We start from the raw sequence: 24,509 nt of genomic DNA on the forward strand, positions 1-24,509 counted from the left end.
GGTTTACACATATGCCCCAGGTAGTGGGTATCCAAAGTTCGGCCCGTCCGAACTTAAAGCCTTTTTACTAGTTTATTCTATTTCGATGAAATTTGGAAAGCAAAACAAAATCCTTTAAAAAAAGTTTAGGCATATAAGGCAGATCGCGATTTCAATGCCGACCAAGGCATCTCATCAGTCCAATCAGCCAACAAAATATTACATGCTTCCAACTAGTCACTAGTTAGTGAGCTGTGTGCATCTTTTTGAGAAGAACATTGGAGCCATTGCACAGCTCACTAATTAGTGAGTAGTTGGATGCATGTAATCTTTTTTGGGGCTGATTGAACTGATGAGATGCCTTGGTCGGCATTGAAATCGCGATCTCCATAGCCTGCAATACAACACACAACATTTGCCTTAATTTTTTTAAACGGTTTTACATTATGTGTCACAAAAATCACATTCAAATTAGCTTTTTGACATTTTAATCTAATTTTCAATCTTCTTCACCACCTTAGTGTTGTAGAGTATAACAATTCTGACATACATATTTAAATGGTTGCTTATTTTCTACAATATTTTACATTTGCAATTCGCCAAAGTCCATATTTGCCAGCTATAAAAATATCCATTTAAACCGTACACCCAATTCAATAAACCGCAAATATTATTTAAATAAGCTAGAAATGCAAATACGCGTTGCTGGATTCTTTTTCCATCATATCACACAACAACAACAATACTCAAGACAAAACGAAAAAAATTTAAATACAAAAAAAAAACAGCTGTCGACGTACATCACAATAATAAAGAAAAGTAAAATAGCGCCATACATTTTTTTCAAATTTGTCTTTAAAAAAAACTGAAATAGAAATTCATGTAATTATATCATGGGATGGGGGAATACTAAGTTCATCATTACGTTTGTAAAACCTCGAAATATGCGACTGAGACCCCATAAAGTACATGTATTCTTGATCGTCATGACATTTTAAGTCGATCTAGCCATGTCCATCCGTCCGTCTGGTCTGGCGCTTGAAATTTTGCACAAATACTTTCGTAGGTCGGTCGGTATTGCGAATGGGCCAAATCGGTTCATGTTATGATATATCTGTCATATAAACCCATCTTGGGTCTTGACTTCTAGAGGGCCCAATTCTTATCCGATTTGGCTGAAATGTAGCATGACGAGTTTTGTTATGACTTCCAACGTGAAGGGTATATAAGATTCGGCCCAACCGAACTTAGCACGCTTTTTACTTGTTTTTTTTTCTATCATTGTCTGTTTGTCTGTCTATCTGTCCGTCCTACACATTCGCAGCATATTGTTATAATAGAAGATATCCGGCGAACAGGAGAAAGAGAGAAATTTTAACTATGTACGTCGCATGATGGGGAATTTCAGAGACATTACTGTCCATAGTTTGAAGCATAGTGAATAAAAACTGAAAAAACAAAAATTAAATAGTGAATAGAAACTCAAAACACAATCAAAATAAAACAAAACAAGTAAAATGGCGTAAAGTTCGAACTTTGGTAACCCCTCCACCTCGGGACCGATCTGAGTCAAATTGAAGATAGATGTCGAAGGGCCTAACAGAACTCACCGTCCCAAATTATGGCTAAATCGGACAATAAATGCGCCTTTTATGGCCCCAAAACCTTAAATCGAAAGATCTGTCTATATGGCAGCTATATCCAAAACTGAACCGATCTATGCCATATTGCAGAAAGATGTCGAGGGGCCCAACTTAACTCACTGTCCCAAATTTCGATGACATCGTACAGCAAATGCGCCTTTTATGGCCCCAAAACCTTAAATAGAGAGATCGGTCTATATGGCAGCTATATCCAAATCTTAACCGATCTGGGCCAAATTGAAGAAGGATGTCGACTGGCCTAACACAACTCACTGCCCCAAATTTCGGTGACATCGTACAATAAATGCGCCTTTTATGAGCCTAAAACCTTACATCGAGAGATCGGTCTATATGGCAGCTATATCCAAATCTTAACCGATCTGGGCCAAATTGAAGAAGGATGTCGACTGGCCTAACACAACTCACTGCCCCAAATTTCGGTGACATCGTACAGCAAATGCGCCTTTTATGGCCCCAAAACCTTAAATCGAAAGATCTGTCTATATGGCAGCTATATCCAAAACTGAACCGATCTATGCCATATTGCAGAAAGATGTCGACTGGCCTAACACAACTCACTGTCCCAAATTTCGGTGACATCGTACAATAAATGCGCCTTTTATGACCCTAAAACCTTGCATCGAGAGATCGGTCTATATGGCAGCTATATCGAAATCTAGACCGATCTGGCCCAAATTGAAGAAGGATGTCGAAGGGCCCAACACAACTCACGGTCCCAAATTATGGCTAAATCGGACAATAAATGCGCTTTTTATGGGCCCAAAACTTTAAATCGAGAGATCGGTCTATATGGCAGATATATCCAAATCTGGACCGATCTGGACCAAAATTGAAGTAAGATGGCGAAGGGCCTAACACAACTCACTGTCCCAAATTTCAGCAAAATAGGATAATTAATGTGATTTTTATAAGCCTAAGACCCTAAATCAGCGGATTGGTCTATATGGGGGCTATATCAAGATATAGTCCGATATAGCCCATTTTCGAACTTAACCTGATTATGGACAAAAAAAAGAATCTGTGCAAAGTTTCAGCTCAATATCTCTATTTTGAAAGACTGTAGCGTGATGTCAACCGTCAGACGGACGGACATGGCTAGGGTCGGAAATGGATATTTCGATGTGTTGCAAACGGAATGACAAAATGAATATACCCCCATCCTTCGGTGGTGGGTATAAAAACCCGCCTTTTCACCGCTAAGAGTCCAATCCACCTCGCATTACTTCGAGGTGGCTCTTAAATCGGTTCTTACACCTTCGTCCATCATATCGCTTACGTCCCAGTTTCCATCGTTGAAATCGCTTATGTCTCGTCGAGATAAGTTTTCTTTCCTCTCAGCACGTCTTCGCAGTATCGTGCTACTGCGGTCCAGTTGTCAATACTTCCAACCATCTTGTCCACCACATTTTCTACAGTGGTCCCTTTCATCGTTTTACAGTAGAAGAAATTATGTTCAGTATAATCCAGGTGCTCTTCATCTTCGTAGAGGCAAAAATGAGTGCCGCACTTAGCCATCTTGGGCAAATATTTTCAAAAAAAAAAAAAAAAAATATCCACATTTGCTTTATGTCTCCCATATCTCCCCATGTCTCCTATATACAAAGTTCTTCATATCTGTGATTATAGCTGCTACTTTTTTGTAGTCGTGAATAAAATTTCACAACAATTTTGTTTTTATCGAAGTGGGCCCGCTCCGCTGCGCCTTCTTTAACTCTCTAATATCTTTTTAGGGTTGGGACACTTCGCCTTCAATGTGTATATCGATTTCGTGCCACTGTAGCCTATGTTCCAATAACGCTGAACGCCTGCATTCAAATCCTGGCGATAACATCGGACAAAATTTAAAGCGGTGGTGAACCCCTCCTAAAGCTGGCGACACTTGCCATGCATGGTCATGTTAAAAATTCTCCCCAAAGAGATGTCGCAATGCGGCACGCCATTCGGACTCGGCTATAAAAAAAGTCCCTTATCATTGAGTTTAAACTTGAATCGAAAAGCTTTTAGTGATGTGTGAGAAGTGTGCCCCTTTTCGGTTCGTGGGTTCCCCCAACGCATGGCTCTATAATTGAATATCAAATTGGTTTTTCTTCCTCATTCACCTTTTGTTTGAGCTCTATATTGTCGTGAGTGGCCTACATACCCATTTGGCGGGTTTCGGACGGCCACCGAGGCACCCGATCCCAACAATAGAAACCATGTTTTTTTTGGCTGTGAGAGTGTAAAAAAAAAAAATTTCGAACGAATCGCGTTACCAATCTCCGAGATCAGGTCTTTTTGAAAATTAGGGTAATGAGAAGTGCTTTATAGGGGAGGGATGGCACTCAGACATTTCGACTCAAATATGGATACCAAATACGTGCTGCACTCCCAAAACTATTCAATGTTGCCCCATATTGCCATGGTCGGTAAATATGAACTGTTTGGAGGGTGTTTTGGGGCTGGGGCGGCCACCGGAACTTTGCCCTGAAAATGGATATCAAATTCGTTATTTTTTTTTCTCAAAAACCGTTTATTTGAGCTTGAGTTTAGGAGGTGCCCCAAACACTTGGTTCCAAAATCGAATATCAAATTCGTTTCCTACTCTCAAATACCTTTCATTTGAGTCCCATATTGCCATATAATGAGTCAATCAAAGTATTTGACCTATTTTTGGAAAGAAAAGCGCCACCTAGACTTTAACACAATTTAATGTTATATTCGTAATCTACTCCCAAATACCTTTCATTTGAGTGTCATATAGACATGATCGGCAAATATGCCCATTTGGGGGTACTTGGGGGTTGGGCGACCTCCCATTACTTGGATCTAATTTTTTATGCCATATTTGTAATCTATTCGTCGAATACTTTTCATTTGAGGTCAATATTGACATGAACGTCGAATATACCCGTTTAGAGGAGTTTTTGGGTTGGGGAGGCCCGCTGGGTACTTGGACCCAAATTTTAATACGATATTCGTTTTCTTATCTCCAATACCTTTCATTGGATACCCATATTGTCCGATCAGTCCACTTTTGGTTTTGGGTGGCGTTTTTGGGGTAGGGGGGAGGGTCCGCCCCCATCCGATATCTAAAAATTGTATAGCCTATGTTTCCTTCCAGAAAAAACTAACACAATCTGTGACAATTTTAAGAAAATCGGTTCAGCTATTTTTGATACTACGGAAAACCGAGCCCCATATAGTCGTGATATTCCCATTTAAGGCTTTTTTAAGGGGTAGGGTGACTCCCTATACTTTGATCAGATTTTGTATGGCAGATTCTAAATCTACTTCCGTATACCTTTCATTTGAGGCCCATATTGACATGAACCCCCAATATGTCTGTTTGGGGGTATTTTAGGGTTGGGCCGGTCCAATGGGTACTTGGACCCAAATTTTAATACCATATTCGTATTCTATTTTCCAATACCTTTCATTTGATACCCATATTGACCCGATCGGCGCACTTTTGATTTTGGGTGGTGTTTTTGGGTAAAGGGGGAGCGTCCGCCCCCCCCCCCCCCCCCTTTCGAAATCAACAAACTATAAAGCTTATTTCTCGTTCCTGACCATATTTGCAATCTACACCCCGAATACCTTTCATTTGATTCCCATATTGTAATGATCGTCCAAAAAAACCTATTTTAGGGGGTTTTGGGGTTGGGGCGGCCAGTTACTTGGACCCAATTTTAAATATGAAATTCGTTTTCTACTCCCGAATACCTTTCATTCGAGTCCCATATTGTCATTATCGTCCAATATGCCTATTTGATGAAGGGGTTTTGGGGTCGGGGCAGCCCCCTAGCAACTTGGACCCAATTTTTGATACAAAATTTGTATTCTACTCCCGAATACCTTTCAATTGATTCCCATATTGCCCCGATCGGTCCATTTTTATATTTGGGCGGTTCTTTTGGGGTAAGGGGGAGGGTCCGCCCCATTTGAGATATCAAAAAATTATAAAGCCTATTGCTTCTTCGGGACCCCACTCCCCACAATCTGTCAGCCGTTTTTGAGTCTATACGGAATAAACAAACACAAATTCAATTTTATATATAAGAAGATTCATAGAAATTTTATCTTTGGATAACATTTCATATACCCCATTTCTCAATACCTTTTGTACGACACCCTTATTGCTTTGCATGGTGCATGAATGAATGAATGCATGTCACATTCGACCTTGACCTTAAATTTCAATGTCAGATTCTTATCCCAACAGCCATATACCTTTTATTTGACTTCCATATGATTATAATCACCCTTTATCTTCCCATGCCTGGTTTGGATGTGATTAGGAACACTGTGACCACGTACCAACAGTGTGCGCGAGATTGCAACGACGCATTTTTAAGGCAGCAACACAAAAACAAAATTGTTAGAATAAATTTCAACAACCAAACCGCAGACGAAGCTGAGTAACAATTTTTTTTTTTTTTGCACAGCGGAATTGTGGACATGGGGGGGGAAAATACACCAGCAGAGGTGAAAAAATTTACAACAAGCACGTCGCAGCAGTGTGACCGCTTGAAATGGGCGATTGATCGGCTGACTGGCAGCGTCTGGCGTTTCGAACTGACTGGCTATAGACGGGTTCTCATGAAGAGCGTTTGCTCATTCTTCGGTATTCACTCGTCACAGTCGGATGTACAACAGCGGTTTACAGAAAGAAACGTTACGATACGTTTAAATTGAAAGAAACACAAACACACGAAAAGAAAGAAATGTAAAAAAAAAGTGTTTTCAGTTTTCTTTTTTTTTTTTTTAATTTTGTTGGCAAAGAAGCGTCCCAAGTGTTCTAAGATATTCAAAAATAAACAAAAATAGAAATTTTGAAATGAAAAGTGAAAAAAAAAAAATTTTTTAAATTTTTATTTTAAATAAAAAATCATTTAAAAATAAAAGGAATATGAAGTGTGTTGTGAAAAAAAGAATTCTTGAATTTATTTCATCATAAAAAAGCATTTTGAATTAGTTTCTTTTTTCTCTCTTTTAAAAAAAAATTAACAAATTTCTTATAAGGCAAATCTTTAACCCAAATCCTTTAAATCTTCTTTCCCTTACTAGATAAACTATAAAATATCCAGTGCTGATTTCAAACAAAAACTGAATTTCAAAGAAATTAAAAGAGAAAAATTTCAAAACATTTTTCAAAAAAAAAAAAAAAAAAGTTTAAAACTTTTTTAAGTGAATACCTACCTACCAAGTAAAAATAAGAAAGCCTTTTAAAGACAACTCAAAAAAAAAATAAAAAAACAAAGCCCAGGAAAAAAAAAATTCTAAAGTTTCTTCGAAAAGCATATAATGGCCCCAATAATTGCTGACAATACAATTGAATCAGGATGTGAATTTGTTGATAATTCCAACAACGATAGCAACAACACTTCAAGTTATTTAAGTGCAACTAACATTGACGCATCATCTAATGAAGAAAATTTCTCCACTGTCACATCCTTTGAGAACGTTGTTGCATCAATCGCCGAAGAAAGTTCAGCAGAAGACGACGAAGAAGCCGAAGCAGAAGCAAAAGTGTCTTTGAATGGTGCCAGTGTCGCGTGTGATTTGAAAAGCAATGAAGCTAATGAAGTGCCCCGTAAGCAACAGAAGCAGCAAATGCCTTGGGAGGCTCCGGGAAAACAAGGACTCTATGATCCACAGAATGAGCATGAAGCGTGCGGTGTTGGCTTCATTGTGGCCATCGATGGCAAACGGTCTCACAAGGTAAGATTTTTTAAATCAATTATTTCCCAAACTTAAGTAAGAAGTAGAAGTAGTAGTTCGTCAGTGTTGGAAGTTCAGATTTTTTGGCTTTTGAATTTAAAAAAAAAAATTGTCTGCAAAATATTTTATTATACCCTCCCCCATAGGATGGGGGTATACTAATAATCGTCATTCTGTTTATAACTACTCGAAATATGCGTCTGAGACCCCATAAAGTATATATATTCTTGATCGTCATGTCATTATAAGTCGATCTAGCCATGTCCGTCCGTCCGTCCGTCTGTCTGTCGAAAGCACTCTAACTTTCGAAGGAGTGAAATTTTGCACAAATACTTCTTATTAGGGTAGGTCGGTTGGTATTTTAAATGGGCCATATCGGTCCATGTTTTGATATAGCTGCCATATAAACCGATCTTGGGTCCTGACATCTTGGTCCTTAGAGGGCGCAATTCTTATCCGATTGCAATTTAATTTTGCACGACGTGTTTTGTTATGGCATCCAACAGCTGTGCCAAGAATGGTTCAGATTGGTCCATAACCTGATATAGCTGCCATATAAACCGATCTTGGATCTTGACTTCTTGAGCTTCTAGAGGCCGCGATTCTTATCCGATTGGAATGAATGGAATCTCCTATCCGATTTGGCTGAAATTTTGCACGACGTATTTTATTGTGACTTTCAACCACAGTGCTAAATATGGTTCAAATCGGTTCTTAACCTGATGTAGCTGCCCTATAAACCGATTTTGGGTCCTGACTTCTTGAGCCTCTAGAATGCGCGATTCTTATCCGATTGGAATGAATGGAATCTCCTATCCGATTTGCCTGAAATTTTGCACGACGTATTTTATTGTGACTTTCAACAACTGTGCTCAATATGGTTCAAATCGGTTCTTAACCTGATGTAGCTGCCATAAAAACCGATCTTGGGTCTTGACTTCTTGAGCCTCTAGAGGGCGCAATTCTTATCCGATTGGAATGAAATTTTGCACGACGTACTTTATTTTGACTTTAAAAAACTGTGCTCAATATGGTTCAAATCGGTTCCTAACCTGATGTAGCTGCCATATAAACCGATCTGGGATCTTGATTTCTTGAGCCTCTAGAGGTGGCAATTATTATCCGATTTCCATGAAATTTTGTATGACGGATACTCTCATGACCATCAACATACGTATTTATTAGGCTCTAAATCGGTCTATAGCCTGATACAGCTCCCATATAAATCGATTTCTCTATTTTACTTCTTGAGCCCGCAAAGGGCGCAATTCTTATTCGAATTGGCTGACATTTTACACAGCTCTTCAACATATAATTTGATTGTGGTCCGAACCCAACCGTATCGTGATATCGCTCTAATAGCAGAGCAAATCTTTTCTATTATCATTTGTTTACCCACCACCGAAGGATGGGGGTATATTCCTTTGTGTCATTCCGTTTTCAACACATCGAAATATCCATTTCCGACCCTATAAAGTATGTAAAGTATATAATCTTGATCAGCGTAAAAATCCAAGACGATCTAGACTTGTCCGTCCGTCTGTCTGTTGAAATCACGCTACAGGCTTTAAAAATTTAAATATTGAGCTGAAACTTTGCACAGATTCTTTTTTGGTCTATAAGCAGGTTAAGTTCGAAGATCGGCTATATCGGACTATATCTTGATATAGCCCCCATATAGACCGATCCGCCGATTCAGGGTCTTAGGCCCATAAGAGCCACATTTATTATCCGATTTCGCTGAAATTTGGGACAGTGAGTTGTGTAAGGCCCTTCGACATCCTTCGTTAATTTGCCTCAGATCGGTCCAGATTTGCATATAGCTGCCATATAGACCGATCCTCCGATTTAGGGTCTAAGGCCCATAAAAGCCATATTTATCAACCGATTTTGCTGAAATTTGGGACAGTAAGTTGTGCTGGGACTTTCGACATTCTACTTCAATTTGGTCCAGATCGGTTCAGATTTGGATATAGCTGCCATATAGACCGATCCTCCGATTTAGGGTCTAAGGCCCATAAAAGCCATATTTATCAACCGATTTTGCTGAAATTTGGGACAGTAAGTTGTGCTGAGACTTTCGACATTCTATCTTCAATTTGGCCCAGATCGGTCCAAATTTGGATATAGCTGCCATATAGACCGATCCTCCGATTCAGGGTCTTAGGTTCATAAAAGCCACATTTATCATCCAACATTTTTCCATTTGTTGCATTTATTGTCCGATTTTGCCAACATTTGGGACAGTAAGTTAAGTTAAGCCCTTCGACATACTTCAGCAATATGGCAAAGATCGATCCAGATTTGGATATAGCTGTCATATAGACCGGTCTCTCGATTTAAGGTTTTGGGCCCATAAAAGCCACATTTATTATCCAATTTTGCTGAAATTTGGGACAGTCAGTTGTGTAAGGCCCTTCGACATCATTCTTCAATTTGGCCCAGATGGTTCCAGATTTGGACACAGCTGCCATATAGAACGATTTCTCGATTTAAGGTTTTGCACCCATAAAAGGCGCATTTGGGAGAGTGAGTGGTGTTAGGCCCTTCGACATCCTTCTTCAGTTTGGTCTAGATTGGTCCAGATTTAGATATAGCCGCCATATGGTTTTTGGGCCCATAAAAGGCGCATTTATTGTCCGATTTTGCCAAAATTTGGGACAGTGAGTTGTGTTAGGTCCTTCGACAACCTTCTTCAATTTGGCCCAGATCTCTCCAGATTTGGATATAGCTGCCATATAGACCGATCTCTCGATTTAAGGTCTTGCGCCCATAAAAGTCGTCTGTATTACACATGCTATCATTTGCCGCACCGATTTTACATAAGTGAGCTCGTAGTCCTATGTGTCCCGTTATGATATACTGACCTCTTTCTTATTACCTTTCAGTAATAGCCTCTTCTTCTCACGATCTGGATCCCCTCTGTTTCGCTACTCCACAGGTTTGCAAGCGCATTCTTCGCCCACGTCCTTAAATCAGTCTACGTCGATCCGAAAGACTCCGGGTTAACCACGTTTATTGAAGGCAATCCTCTGGCCTTCACCACCAAACCGTCTGCCCTTTCATTCCCCCTTACTTGGTTATGGCCCAACATTCAAACGATGCGGATGTTGTCATCCTCAGAGAAGGTGTTAATCTCCTTCTTACATTGCTAGACTGTTCGTGACCCTACCGTCCTGGTTGTTATCGCCCTTATGGCAATTTTACTGTCCGTAAAGATGTTCACGCTGGACGTCCTCGGGTAGCACCACAACAACGCACGCATTCCGTGATCGCACGAATCTCCGCCTGTAGAACCCTATTTTGGCCAGGCAGTCTAAAGCAGATCTCAGCCCCTGGGTTCTCAATGTAGACCTCCAGGCCTATTTTGTCCTCTAGCTTTTATCCATCATCATAGTGTAACATGATCTTCCAGATGGCAATACTAGGGTTCCGTTAATCCAAGAGAGTGCCGCTGACAGCAGTGGCTCGCAATAAACCTCAAGGTTCATCTCAGGTATCCGATCGGAAAGCTCTTCCCTTCCTTCCAGGTTTCCTATCGTCGCCTCGATTATACTGCGATGGTATGAGCTGCTCCCATCTTCAATCCATTCTCCCATCGCCTTAAGACTCATATCACACTTAATCTTATATTAATGGGTCGGATGTCTAGAATAGTCTCCAGTGCCCTAGTGGGCGTGGTGCTCATCGCTCCGCTTATGCCAAGACATCATGTTCTCTGAACCTGCTGTATGGTTCTTATGCTGCACTTTTTCTCCATAGCAGTCCACCAAACTAATGAGGCGTAAGTTAGTATTGGTCTAATCACGCTCCTGTAGAGCCAGTGGACAATCCTCGGATTCAGGCCCGATTTCAAGCCTACGGCCCGTCTACATAGTACCCAAAATCTATGAGCTTTCTCAGTACGCTCTTAAATGTGACACAATTCAGTTTCCTGCCCAAGATCACACCTGAGTATTTGACATTGTCAGACATCGAAATCGTTTTGTCGACGAAACATGGCGCTTTAAATTATTGAACGTCAATAACTTTGTTTATTGTAAACCATTTAGCAGGTTCGTCTACGGTAAGAGGACCTTCCTTTTGTTGGTAAACCAAAAGCTGTTTAATTGGAAAAGTGCTTCGATAGCCGCAAACGATTATTCGTGTATTGGACCAATAATTATTCTCTTGTGTCTCTCCCACTAGAGAGAAAGGTTGAGTATTTGAGCATATAGACCAGTGTTTAGCAAAAATACTCACTCTATTGCGCATTACTTTGTACGTACACCAAAAAATAATCCCAAACAAGACCCATAGGCTTGCAAATAATTGCAATTGTGTGCTCGTCGTCGGTATAGACACATTCACACACACACAACTTTTTTTCCTTTTTATATCCACCACCATAGGATGGGGGTATACTAATCTAGCTACTCCCTTTGGAACACCGCGAAATATTCGTCTAAGACCCCATAAAGTATATATATTCTCGACGTTCTGAGTCGATCTAGCCATGTCCGTCGGTCTGTCGAAATCACGATAGAGGTCCAACGCGTAAAGCTATTCGCTTGAAATTTTGTCGGATACATGTGCTTTTCTGTTACGACTTCCACCAACTGTGCCAAATGTGGTCCAAATCGGTGTATAACCTGAAATAGCTCCCATATAAACCGATCTCCCGATTTGACTTCTTGAGCCCTTAAAAGCCGCAATTATTGCCCATATAAACCGATCTCCCGATTTGACTTCTTTAGACCTTACAAGCCGCAATTTTTGACCGATTTGGCTGAAGTTTTGCACGTAGTGTTCTGTTATGACTTTCAACAACTGTCCTAAATACGGTTCGAATCGGTTTTTACTCTGATATAGGTCCCATATAAACTGATCTCCCGATCTGACTTCTCGAGACCTTACAAGCCGCAATTTTTGACCGATTTGGCTGAAATTTGATGTAGCGTTCTGTTAAAACTTCCAACAACTGTGCCAAGCACTGTCCAAATTGGTCTTTAACCTGATATAGCTCCCATAGGTCCTTACAAGCCTCAATTTTTGTTTGATTAGGCTGAAAGTTTGCATGCGATGTTCTATTGCGACTTGCAACAACTGTGCCAAATACGGCCAAAATCAGTCTATAAACTGATATAGTTCCCATATAAACCGGTCTCTCAATCATCCTTGTTCGGTTCCTAGAAGCTTTAATTTTTGGAGTTTGGTATGTCGAATGAAATCATGCCCCACAACTAAATTTATTTTGTACAAATTTTTGGCACAATCCTTAGTGATGGGTTCCCAAGATTCGGCCCGGCCGAACTTAGCACACTTTCTTCTTTGTTTCGACTGAGCACAGAACAGTCAGTGTAGCTCGGTATGTCCAATGATAAAAATCATTAGAGCAACACACAAATGGCTGCCAGGTCCAAGAATTTCTAAGGCACATACATTGTTCGGTAACATTTACGCAATAAAGAAATATCCATCACAAAGTAGGTATTTAAAGGTGCGAAAACAACAACAAAACTTTTTTTGTTTTATTTATACAGTAGACCATAATACAAAACCATAATGGCTTGTGCGAAAACGGCAGGTTTTTAATAAAACTGTGTACCATAACATCGAAATAAATACAAATACATTCTGAAAAAGTTTGAATTATGGCATCATTTTCAACTTGCACAATCCATTTTAAACAAAAAGGTTTAGAGGGGTGCCAAAATGCACTGTTTCAATTATCATCAAAATCGGATGAAAAATGCTCGTTTTATGAACTCAATACTCTATTTCGGGAGACCGGTCTGTATGGCACCTATAGCCAAATATGGTCCGATCTGGACGATATTCAACAAAAAAGTTTAGAGGAGTACCGGAACTCGCTGTGCCAAATTTCATCGAAGAGGGATAAAAAATGCTCCTTTTATAGGCTCATTACACAATATCGGGAGATCGGTATAAATGGCAGCTATATCCAAATTTGGTCCGATCAGTACCACATTTGACAGGAATTGGTAGGGGTCTACCAGAACACACTGTGCCAAGTTTCATCGAATTCGGATTATAAATGGATCTTTTATGTCCTCAATACCCTATATTGGGAGATCGGGTGGTCGGTCTAAGGTCCGATCTGAACCGCACTTCACAGAAATGAATAGGGGTCTACCAGAACTCACTGTGACAAATTTCATCGAATGAAAAATTACCTATTTATTGCCTCAAGACTTTAAGTCTGAAAATCGGTCTATATAGCGGCTATATATAACTAAAATCCGATTTTATGAGATCAGAAAGTCAGGTTTATATACAAAGAATATGAAATCAAAAAAGTTTTTTTTTTAATTTTTTTATACCCAAGACATCTGCAAAATTTTAAATACCCAGCTTTTGAGTATAAATGGGTAAATACCCGGGTATTTACCCAATTCACCGGGTAAATACCTTTTGGGTAGTTACCCATCGCCCATCTCTAGCCATCGACAGAGAAGGCGTCAATCTCCTTCTACACTGATTTTACGGGCTCGAAACCCTTAATCCAAATCTCGGTCTATATGGCAGCAATATCCAAATATGATCCGATTTGGCCCATTGGTCGTTTAAGGAAATTTTGATTAAATACTAAATTTCTATGAAATTTAATCAAAAAAAATATATTTTTTTTATTTTAATCTGAGTCCAATGTTTTATTTTGTGATTCTTCCCACTGTTCCTCATACTTTAATGCAAATTCTTTTACTTATTTAGCCAACATGCAGCATTTTTAACCTTTTCCTATCTTTATCTACTTTTACAGATTCTTCGTGATGCCCAGACCTTGTCAGAACGGATGAATCATCGCGGTGCTTGCGCCTGTGACAATGACACCGGCGATGGCGCTGGTGTTATGGCTTCTATACCCCATGATTTGTATGCCAAAGCATTGTAAGTACTCGTTGCAAATATTTTCATTAAAAACTTTTTTATCAATCAAATTATACTATCGATCAAACTTCAAAAGACATGAAGCCGTCCAATTGAGTTTTTTGCCAACTTTCCTTCAGAGTTTAGTTATTTTAAAATGTACCGTAGCTACGTCATTCTAGAGGTGGCAAACAATTTTATGACATTATCGTGTAATGCTTACACAAAATCAAATTTTCTATTAAAACTTTTTGGCCATAAGCCAACAGAAGAGCTATAAGTGTTGTTTATGTGTGAGCATTCACCCATCGAAAAGGAAATAAGCAAAATACTTTGCAATTTTACACAAATGACTGAATATATGATGTGTTATCTATCTCAGTAAGAGAGAACGAGGGGTATTCTTCTTGTACACCCAAAGAAAAACAGGTTGTTTCTATGAAAATAGGCTAACGGCCGTATTCACAAAACTTAATGATGCCTTAAATTGGATTTATTTGACAGTTCTATGAAGGAAGTCCGTGAAATAAACCTATTTCAAAAAAGGTTTTTAGAAAAGTTCCAGTTTTAGTTAACCATCCATGGGTACCAAGATATACCCATTAACAGGTAGTGGCAGTTGCCCAACAACAAAATATAAAGTGCACTATTTGTCAAAACCAGTGATTAATGCAACTCTTATTTTGTGTATGTGAATAGTTCGCGCAATTTTTCATTGTATGTGTGTAGGATGGTTCTTAGCTATAATACACACACACAACCAAAACTCGTTGACAGAAGATGCGCAATTCGCGAGATACAATTTTATGAGTACAATTTTATCTCGCGAAGTGCACATCTGTCAACGAGTTTTGGTTGTGTGTGTGTATTATAGTTAAAAACCATGCCACACCCATACAATGAACTGGTTTTGACAGATAGTGCACTTTATATTTTGTTGTTGGGCAACTGGTAATTACACGCAAAAAAAATTAAACTTTGGGAAATTTTTACGACAAACAAAATCCTTCAATCACGAAGATTTGCTTTTATTGCAACCGTATAACGTTTCGCTGCAACATAACAAACGCTAACTACAAATGTAGTATTATTGAACAAACTTCGTTTATTGTAAAACCTTTAGCAGCTTCGGCCACGGTAAAAGGACCTTCCTTTTAATGTAAAAACAAAAACTATTCAATTGCAAAAGTGTTTCGATAGCCGCAAGCAATTATTCGTTTACTAGACCAAACATTTTTCTCTTGCGTCTCTCCTACTAGAAAGAGAGTATGAGTATTTGAGCGTATAGACCAGTGGATGGCAAAAATACTCACTCTATTGCGTATTACTTTTTACGTAGAAAAGAAAATAATCCCAGGCTGACCCATAGGCTAGCAAATTCTCACAAACAACACTTTTTCCTTTTTTTTTTGTTTTGACTGAGCAAAGAGCAGTCAGTATATTGAGCAGCTTGGACAAGTGCGAATAGTAAACTCAGAAAGTGAAATTTTTTAAAGTTTCTGTACAAAAATTTTATGTGTGCTATGTCCAATGACAAGAATCATTAGAGCAACACACAAATGACTGCCAGGTTCGAGAAAACATAACAAGAATTTCTAAGGTAGCACTAACGAGATAAAGAAATATCCGTCACAAAGTAGGTATTTAAATGTGCGAAAACAACAACACCCGTTTTTTTTGTTTTATTTATAGCATAACGAGTACAGCAGACCATAATACAAAACCATAATGGAGTTGTGCGAAAATGAAAGGTTTCTATTATAATTATACTAGCCGAAGAGGGCCCGCTCCGCTGTGCCTTCTTTAACTCTCTAATATAGTTTTAGGGTGGGGACACTTCGCCCTGAAGGTGGATATCGAATACGTGCCACTGTAGCCTATGTCCGCCTATCACTCTAAACGCCTGCATTTGAATCCTGGCGAGAACATCGGACAGTATTTAAAGCGATAATTATGCCCCATTATTGTTGGAGACATTTGCGAGGTACCATGCCATTCGTGGTCATGTATAAAAAAAATCCCCCCAAAAAGGTGTCACCATGCGGCACGCCATTCGAACGGTTCAGTTTAGGAGGTGTTTTAGGGCGTACCCCCAAACACTTGGCTTCAAGATTCGATATCAAATTCGTTTTCTACTCTCATATTCCATATTGTCATAATGGGTCAATCAACCTATTTGACTTTCTTTTTTGGAAGGAAAAGTGTCACCTAGATTTGAACGCAAATTTTAATGTCATATTCGTAATCTACTCCCAAATACCTTTCATTTGAGTGCCATATAGACATGGTCGGCTAATATGCCCATTTGGGGGTGGGGCGACCTCCCTTTACTTGGACCTAAATTTTTAATGTCGTATTTGTAATCTACTGTCGAATAGTTTTCATTTGAGACCCATATTGATATAAACGTCGAATATATCTGTTTAGAGGAGTTTTTGGTTTGGGGCGGCCCGCTGCGTACTTGGACCCATTTCAATAATTCGTTTTCTAGTCTCCAATACCGTTCTTTTGATACCCATATTGTGCTTATCGGTCCACTTTCGGTTTTGGATAGTGTTTTGGGGTAAAGGGATCGCCCCTATCCGATATCTTAACATTATATAGCCTATGTTTCCTTCCGGAAAAACTTACACAATATGTGAAAATTTTAAGAAAATCGGCTCAGCCGTTGTTGATTTTACGGAACAAACAAACCATGTCAAGGCGTTGAGGCGTTTTAGGGGGGCAGGGTAACCCCCTATACTTTGATCTGATTTTATATGCCAGATTCGTAATCTACTCCCAAATACCTTTCATTTGAGCCCCATATTGACATACACGTCCAATATGTCTGTTTGGGGTAATTTTGGGGTTTGAACGCCCCAATAGGTACTTAGACCCAAATTTGTACATCATATTCGTATTCTGCTCTCCAATATCTTTCATTTGATACTCACATTATCCCGATCGTTCCACTTTTGATTTTGGGTGGTGTTTTTGGGTAACGGGAGAGGATCCACCACCTTCCCAAATCAACAAATTATAAACCCTATTTCTCCTTCCTGACCATATTCGTAATCTACTTCCGAATACCTTTCATTGAAGTCCCATATTATCATGATCTTCTAAAAAAACTTTTTTTTTGGGGTTTTTAGGTTGGGGCGGCCAACAGTTACCTGGGCCCAACTTTTAATCTGAAATTCGTACTCTACTCCTGAATACCTTTCATTTGAGTCCCATATTGTTCCGATCGGTCCACTTTTATTTTTGGGCGGTACTTTTGGGGTAAGGGGGAGGGTCCGCCTCCCTTGCTATCTCTAATTTTAAATGTATTTTTTTTGGGAATTTCTGGTTAATATCAACACGCAATGACCATATCCCCTTCGGAACGTTTTTTTTTTCATATCTTTTTTTAAATTAAATTTTTTCGTAGGAAATTCCACTTCGAGACACTGTGCTGCTATTAAAAAGTCGCCACTCTAATTAGTTACTCAAAATGATATCTGTTGAGACAAAGCTGACAAAAAAACAACAAACTGTTCTAACTTGTCTAATTAGTATTTGGCATGTTGCAATAAATTCATTTGTCGTAGAACAATTTCTCTCAATTCAAGTTCATTACAGGCAGCATCGTAATGGCCAGCCACAGTTACATATTTTTATTTGGGATTATAAATAGAATTTTCCATTAACCTTGGAAAAATATTCTATTTATACAGACTTACATGGAGAGTAGCGCTAATTTTAGCCTTTAATTGATTTTTCTATTGAGTGTTGGTAGAATTCAATGTTTTAATGGGAAACAAGTAAAAGCGTGCTAAGTTCACCGGGCCGAATGTTGGGTATCCACCACCATAAATTCTGACCGATTTGGACTGTACTTGTCACAGTTGTTAAGAGTCATAACATAAAATTTCAGACAAATCGGATAAAAATCGCGAATTTTAAGGGCTGCAGAAGACAAATTGGGTGATCAGTTTATATATAGGAGCTATATTGGGTTCTTGTCCAATTTGGACCGTGCTTGGCTTAGTTGTTGAAAGTCATGACAAAACATTATGTGCAAAGTTTCAGCTAAATCGGATGAAAATTGAGGCATCCAGGGGCTTAAGAAGTTAAATCAGGAGATTGGTTTATATGGGAGGTACATAAGGTTATATACCGATTCAGATCGTAATTGGCTCAGTTATTGGAAGTCATCAAAAACACAATGTGCAAAATTTCAGCTAAATCGGATGAAAATTGAGGCTTCCAGGGGCTCAAGAAGTCAAATCGGGAGTTCGGTTTATATGGCTCAGTTATTGGAAGTCATAACAGAACACTATGTGCAAAATTTCACTGCGGCAAGCCGTTCGGACTTGGCTATAAAAGGGAGGCCTCTTATCATTGAGCTCAAACTTGAATCGGACTGCACTCATTGATTTGCATTAGCTTTTGTATTTTCATGTAACGGGGCTGCATTTCATAAAACAGCTGACCTTTACAAAACATCTGTTGAAAGTTGCAAAATGATACGGTTAACAATTTTTTTGGTTTCGGTGTTCGAGCTAACCGACCTATTATTGGGTTGCCCATAAAGTAATTGTCGGTAGTATAGTAGTAATATAGTCGGCGTTGACAAATTTTTTCAACGGCTTGTGACTCTGTAATTGCATTCTTTCTTCTGTCAGTTATCAGCTGTTACTTTAGGTTGCTTTAGAAAAAAAAGTGCGCGAAATTTTGTTTACATTTGTTTGTTTGGCGTCAATTTTAATATGGGTACCACATGTATTGAAAGAAATTCATTTAACAAACCGAATCAACGCTTGTGATATGCACCTTAAACGCAATGAATTCGATCCGTTTTTAAAACGAATCATAACTGGAGATGAAAAATGGATTGTTTACAACAACGTTAGTCGAAAACGATCATGGTCCAAGCATGGTGAACCAGCTCAAACCACTTCAAAGGCTGATATCCACCAAAAGAAGGTTATGCTGTCTGTTTGGTGGGATTGGAAGGGTGTGGTGTATTTTGAGCTGCTTCCAAGGAACCAAACGATTAATTCGGATGTTTACTGTCAACAATTGGACAAATTGAATACAGCCATCAAGGAGAAGCGACCAGAATTGGTCAATCGTAAAGGTGTCATATTCCACCAGGACAACGCTAGACCGCACACATCTTTGGTCACTCGCCAAAAACTGAGTGAGCTTGGCTGGGAACTTTTGATGCATTCACCATATAGCCCTGACCTTGCACCATCAGACTGCCATTTATTTCGATCTTTGCAGAACTCCTTAAATGGTAAAACTTTCGGCAATGATGAGGCTATAAAATCGCACTTGGTTCAGTTTTTTTGCAGATAAAGGCCAGAAGTTCTATGAGCGTGGAATACTAAATTTGCCAGGAAGATGGCAAAAGGTTATCGAACAAAATGGCAATTATATATTTGATTAAAGTTCATTCTAAGTTTTATTAAAAATGCATTTACTTTCTTTTAAAAAACCCGCAATTACTTTTTAGGCAACCCAATAATATTGATTTTGAATCATTTCCCGATATTGGAGATTCGATTTCCTTTCGTTGTGTAAATGTTGATGATGTTGCGATAGCTTTTGGAAAAATTAAGCCAAAGTCCATTGATATTGATGGTATTCCTATCAAGTTTCTTAAACTTTTATTTCTCTACACTTCTGATTTGATTTTGCATTTATTTAATTCTATTTTGACTTCTTCTGTGTTTCCTGATGTATGGAAAATTTCGCGTGTAATACCAATTCCTAGGTCTTCTATTATTCGTGGTCCTGATGATCTAAGACCTATTTCAATTCTTCCAGTACTTTCTAAAGTTTTCGAACATATTCTTAAGGACCAGATAATGTTGGGTGCTGGGTTTATTCCCAATATGCGTTTCGATCAGGTCACAGCACGACATCTATGCTGCTTCATCTTACTGCGTCAATACGGAATGGCTTGAATAATGGGTAAGATTGTGTCCGTTTGTCTCTAATTCTAGATCTGCTTGCAGGTGCGGTAGATCACAATTTGTTGATTTTAATGGAGCTCGATCTAGCATTATTCCCCTCTCTTCTGGTGTGCGCAGGGATCGCTCTTAGGACCTCTTCTTTTTATACTCTACATTAATGATTTTTCTGAATTCCTTGGACCTAACTTGTGTGAAGTCTTTCTTTTTGCAGACCATATATATCTTCTTTTTAGTGTGGATCGTGATTTTAGCAATATTTTGAAGAAGAATATTAATGCTTCTGTGGGACAAATCTTGTTATGGTCTAGTCTTAACTCGCTTTCTATCAACCCTCCAAAAACTAAGGCATTACAGTTTGGATCCCAGACGCAGCCTGGATTTGATATTTTTGTGGGCAATTCTAGAGTTAATTTTGTTGATAGGATTAAATGTTTGGGGATAGTGATTGATAAAGACCTTAATTTCGGTTGTCATATTGACTCTCTCCATTCACGTGTTTGTGGTATTTTGCGTCAGTTGTATTCGGCAGGTATTTATTTCCCTTCGTGGGTGAAAGTCAGACTTGCTCACGCTCTGTTAATGCCTCAACTTTTATATGGCTTAGAAATAACATCAGGAACGTTTGACTATAATCTTCTAAAACTGAAACGTGTGAAGGATGCAGTAGCTAGGTTTGTATATAATGTACGTATTCGTGACCACATTTCCCTTTTTGGGAACTTCTTTTGACCGTTTAATTGATCTACGAAATATGTTATTCTTTTACAAAGTTAAAAAAAGTGGAACACCGGTAACACTGCGTAGATACTCGCTCGCGTTGGAGTACTCAGATAAACTTGCCCCGTATATTTAGGTCGGTTTTTGAAAGATCATTCTGTATTCGTGTGACCAGGTGTTGTCGAGTATTGCCCGCCGAGTTAAGAATCTTTTCACACTCGAATAATGTTTTTCGCTTAAAACTTATTAACTTCTATGCCAAAGATCAAACTTAGTGTTGTTGCTTGAATCTTTTTGTCTTGCGCTCTCTTCTGCTGGCAAATAAACTACGCGAATGACTTCCAGTAAAAATTTGTGCAAATTTGCACAAATTTTTGAGTTCCCGAACACAGCTAATGTCTGCACCCTCTTTTCAACCTAAACTATTGGGTTGCCCAAAAAGTAATTGCGGATTTTTTAAAAGAAAGTAAATGCATTTTTAATAAAACTTAGAATGAACTTTAATCAAATATACTTTTTTACACTTTTTTTCTAAAGCAAGCTAAAAGTAACAGCTGATAACTGACAGATGAAAGAATGCAATTACAGAGTCACAAGCTGTGAAAAAATTTGTCAACGCCGACTATATGAAAAATCCGCAATTACTTTTTGGGCAACCATAAATACAAGTTGGCCCTGTTCCTTACTGGGAATCTTCGTGGGCAAATTTGCAATAACAAATAATGGCATATTTAAAGTTGTACAGTGTTATAGATGTACCCAAGCCAATTGTTTGCAAAAATAAATATAATGCAACATCTGTTATTGATACTTGTATGACGCAAATTTAAGTGATAATGCAATACAAGTAGCACTATGTACTGTACTGTATGACCCACATATATTATGGAATAATAAAAATGTCAGTATTGTGTGGCTCTTACTTCGAGGGGCCATGGTATTTAATAATTGCATGATGGCATGATCAAATCAATGAATGTAACACAATCCCCGATAAGTGCTCGCCCAGATGACAAACAAACAAACAGGACCAACACTGAACAGTGAATAACTCAAAGTACTGGGGGTAAACAACAGCTGATAAGATGACAGCTAATTACGCCAATGTTCGATTACTCAAGTTATTGGAATTAAACTTTGAAACCATATTCCAAGTATCGGTGTGCCTTAATATGCATCATGGACGTAGTCAGGATTTTATTTTGGAGGGGGTCACCCCATATTTTTTTCTAATTCGAAAGTTGCCAAAATTCTTCTGTTACTGTAAAATTGGTAAAGATACCTCAAATTTTTTTTTTGAAAATTGTGGTAGCTACAGGGTGCAGGAACTGGTCCATCGGCGATGACATTTGGTTAAAGTCAAAGCCGATCCTAATCATTCAACGCCTTCAAAATGTTGTTGCTTTTGCGAATATCTTTGTTTTATAGTGTGTGATAGTTTTGGCGAATCAGCTTCAGTATTTCGATGAAATTTTATCTCTTGCACATGAGCGCAAATGTTTTTTTTTTCACGTAACCAACACTCAGGGGATGTCCCCTATATATGCAGTGCATTGCGTTGGCAATTAGCAAAGTTAAGGGTTGTAGGGGGGAAAGAGGGAGTAGTGTTTATTGATATTCGTCTTAAATTTCTGAACGTGAATGTCGGTGTGAAAGACATAAGCCGGATGTCCATTCCCTCTTTCCTCCCTCCAACAAGTTAAGGGTTGGAGGGGGGAAAGAGGGAGTAGTGTTTTTTGATATTCGTCTTAAATTTCTGAATTGGCTAATGTCTTTCACACCGACATTGAGTGTGAAAGACATTAGCCGGAAGTCGATTCCACATACGAATGGTTCGGGCGAAAAATTAATTTTCTCGGTAATGCATAGTTCGGTCGACTGAGAGTTACATTTCTTTTCTGGCCTGATGTAGATAATATAGAGGTGAGGTGAAATTTTTCTTGCACCGCTTAAGAAAGCCCAAACACTTGAATGCTTCTTTCGACGCTTCGAATGCGTGTTTTGACCAACGGACATTACATTGCATCTTCATGCTCAGAACATCAAGAACATCTGATTGTTCAATATCTATACCACCGATAGGTATCGACGATTGAAGTGGGTCAGTGAATCGCTTGTGAGACAAGAAACAGCTCTGCGTCTTCTGTGCGTTAAAGTCTACTCTGTTCATTCTACGCCACTCGGAAGTGGCCAACAAATTCTGGGAGAGCGTCTTATCCATAATGCTCCTTCTGGCCACAATTTCTTGCACAAATACTTTTTATTAGTGTAGGTGATAAGTTGTGATTGTAAATGAGCCAAATCGGACCATGTTTTGATATAGCTGCCATATAAACTGATCTTGGGTCTTGACTTCTTGAGCCTCTAGAGGACGCAATACTCGTCCGATTTGACTGAAATTTTGCATGTAGTGTTTTGGTATCAATTTCAACAACTGTGCTAAGTATGATTCAAATCGGTTCATAATCTGGTATAGCTGTCTATAAACCGATCTTGGATCTTGACTTCTTGAGCTAATAGAGCGCGCAATTCTTATCCGATTTGGCTGAAATTTTGCATGAGGCGTTTTGTTAGGACTTCCCATAACTGTGATAAGTATGGCGCAAATCGGTACATAATCTGATATAGCTGCCATATAAGCCGATCTGGGACCTTGACTTCTTGAACCTCTAGAGGGCGCAATACTCGTCCGATTTGACTGAAATTTTGCACGTAGTGTTTTTGTATCAATTTCAACAACTGTGCTAAGTATGATTCAAATCGGTTCATAATCTGGTATAGCTGTCTACAAACCGATCTTGGATCTTGACTTCTTGAGCCAATAGAGCGCGGAATTCTCATCCGATTTGGCTGAAATTTTGCATGTGGTGTTTTGTTAGGACTTCTCATAACTGTGATAAGTATGGTGCAAATCGGTCCATGTTTTGATATAGCTGCCATATAAACTGATCTTGGGTCTTGACTTCTTGAGCCTCTAGAGGACGCAATACTCGTCCGATTTGACTTAAATTTTGCACGTAGTGTTTTGGTATCACTTTCAACAACTGTGCTAAGTATGATTCAAATCGGTTCATAATCTGGTATAGCTGTCTATAAACCGATCTTGGATCTTGACTTCTTGAGCTAATAGAGCGCGCAATTCTCATCCGATTTGGCTGAAATTTTGCATGAGGTGTTTTGTTAGGACTTCCCATAACTGTGCTAAGTATGGTGCAAATCGGTTCATGTTTTGATATAGCTGTCATATAAACGGATCTGGGAACTTGACTTCTTGAGCCTCTAGAGGGCACAATTCTCATCCGATTTGGCAAACAATTTTATACAACGGCTTCTCTCATGACCTTCAACATACGAGTCTAATATGGTCTGAATCGATCTATAGCTTGATACAGCTCCCATAAAAAAACCAATCTCCCGATTTTGCTTCTTGAGCCCCTACACGGCGCAATTCTTATCCGAATGAACTGAAAAGTGTACCGATCGCGACAATATGAGACTCAAATGGAAGATTTTCAGGAGTAGAGCACGAATTTCATATTCAAAATTGGGTCCAAGTAACTGGGAGGCCGCCCCAACCCCGAAACCCCCTAAAATGGGTTTATTGGACGATCATGACAATATGGGACTCAAA

The 24,509-nt window shown here is 38.9% G+C and overlaps 1 protein-coding gene across 2 annotated transcripts in view; it reads left to right on the plus strand.

Annotated features, from left to right (window-relative positions):
- The window catches only part of LOC106092120 (uncharacterized), a 121,091-nt gene that overhangs the window by 75,605 nt on the left and 20,977 nt on the right, over window positions 1-24,509 (plus strand). The window contains exons 1-3 of one of the 2 annotated variants that reach the window (XM_013258885.2): window positions 6,239-6,348; window positions 6,690-7,343; window positions 14,107-14,234. In XM_013258885.2, coding sequence (XP_013114339.2) covers window positions 6,927-7,343; window positions 14,107-14,234 — 545 coding nt within the window. In that variant the 5' untranslated portion in view covers window positions 6,239-6,348; window positions 6,690-6,926. Of the gene's footprint in view, window positions 1-6,238; window positions 6,349-6,689; window positions 7,344-14,106; window positions 14,235-24,509 lie in introns of those variants that run through there. The other variant, XM_059361113.1, reaches the window with a different exon arrangement.

This window comes from Stomoxys calcitrans, chromosome 1 (assembly GCF_963082655.1).
Source record: "Stomoxys calcitrans chromosome 1, idStoCalc2.1, whole genome shotgun sequence".
Taxonomy (NCBI): domain Eukaryota; kingdom Metazoa; phylum Arthropoda; class Insecta; order Diptera; family Muscidae; genus Stomoxys; species Stomoxys calcitrans.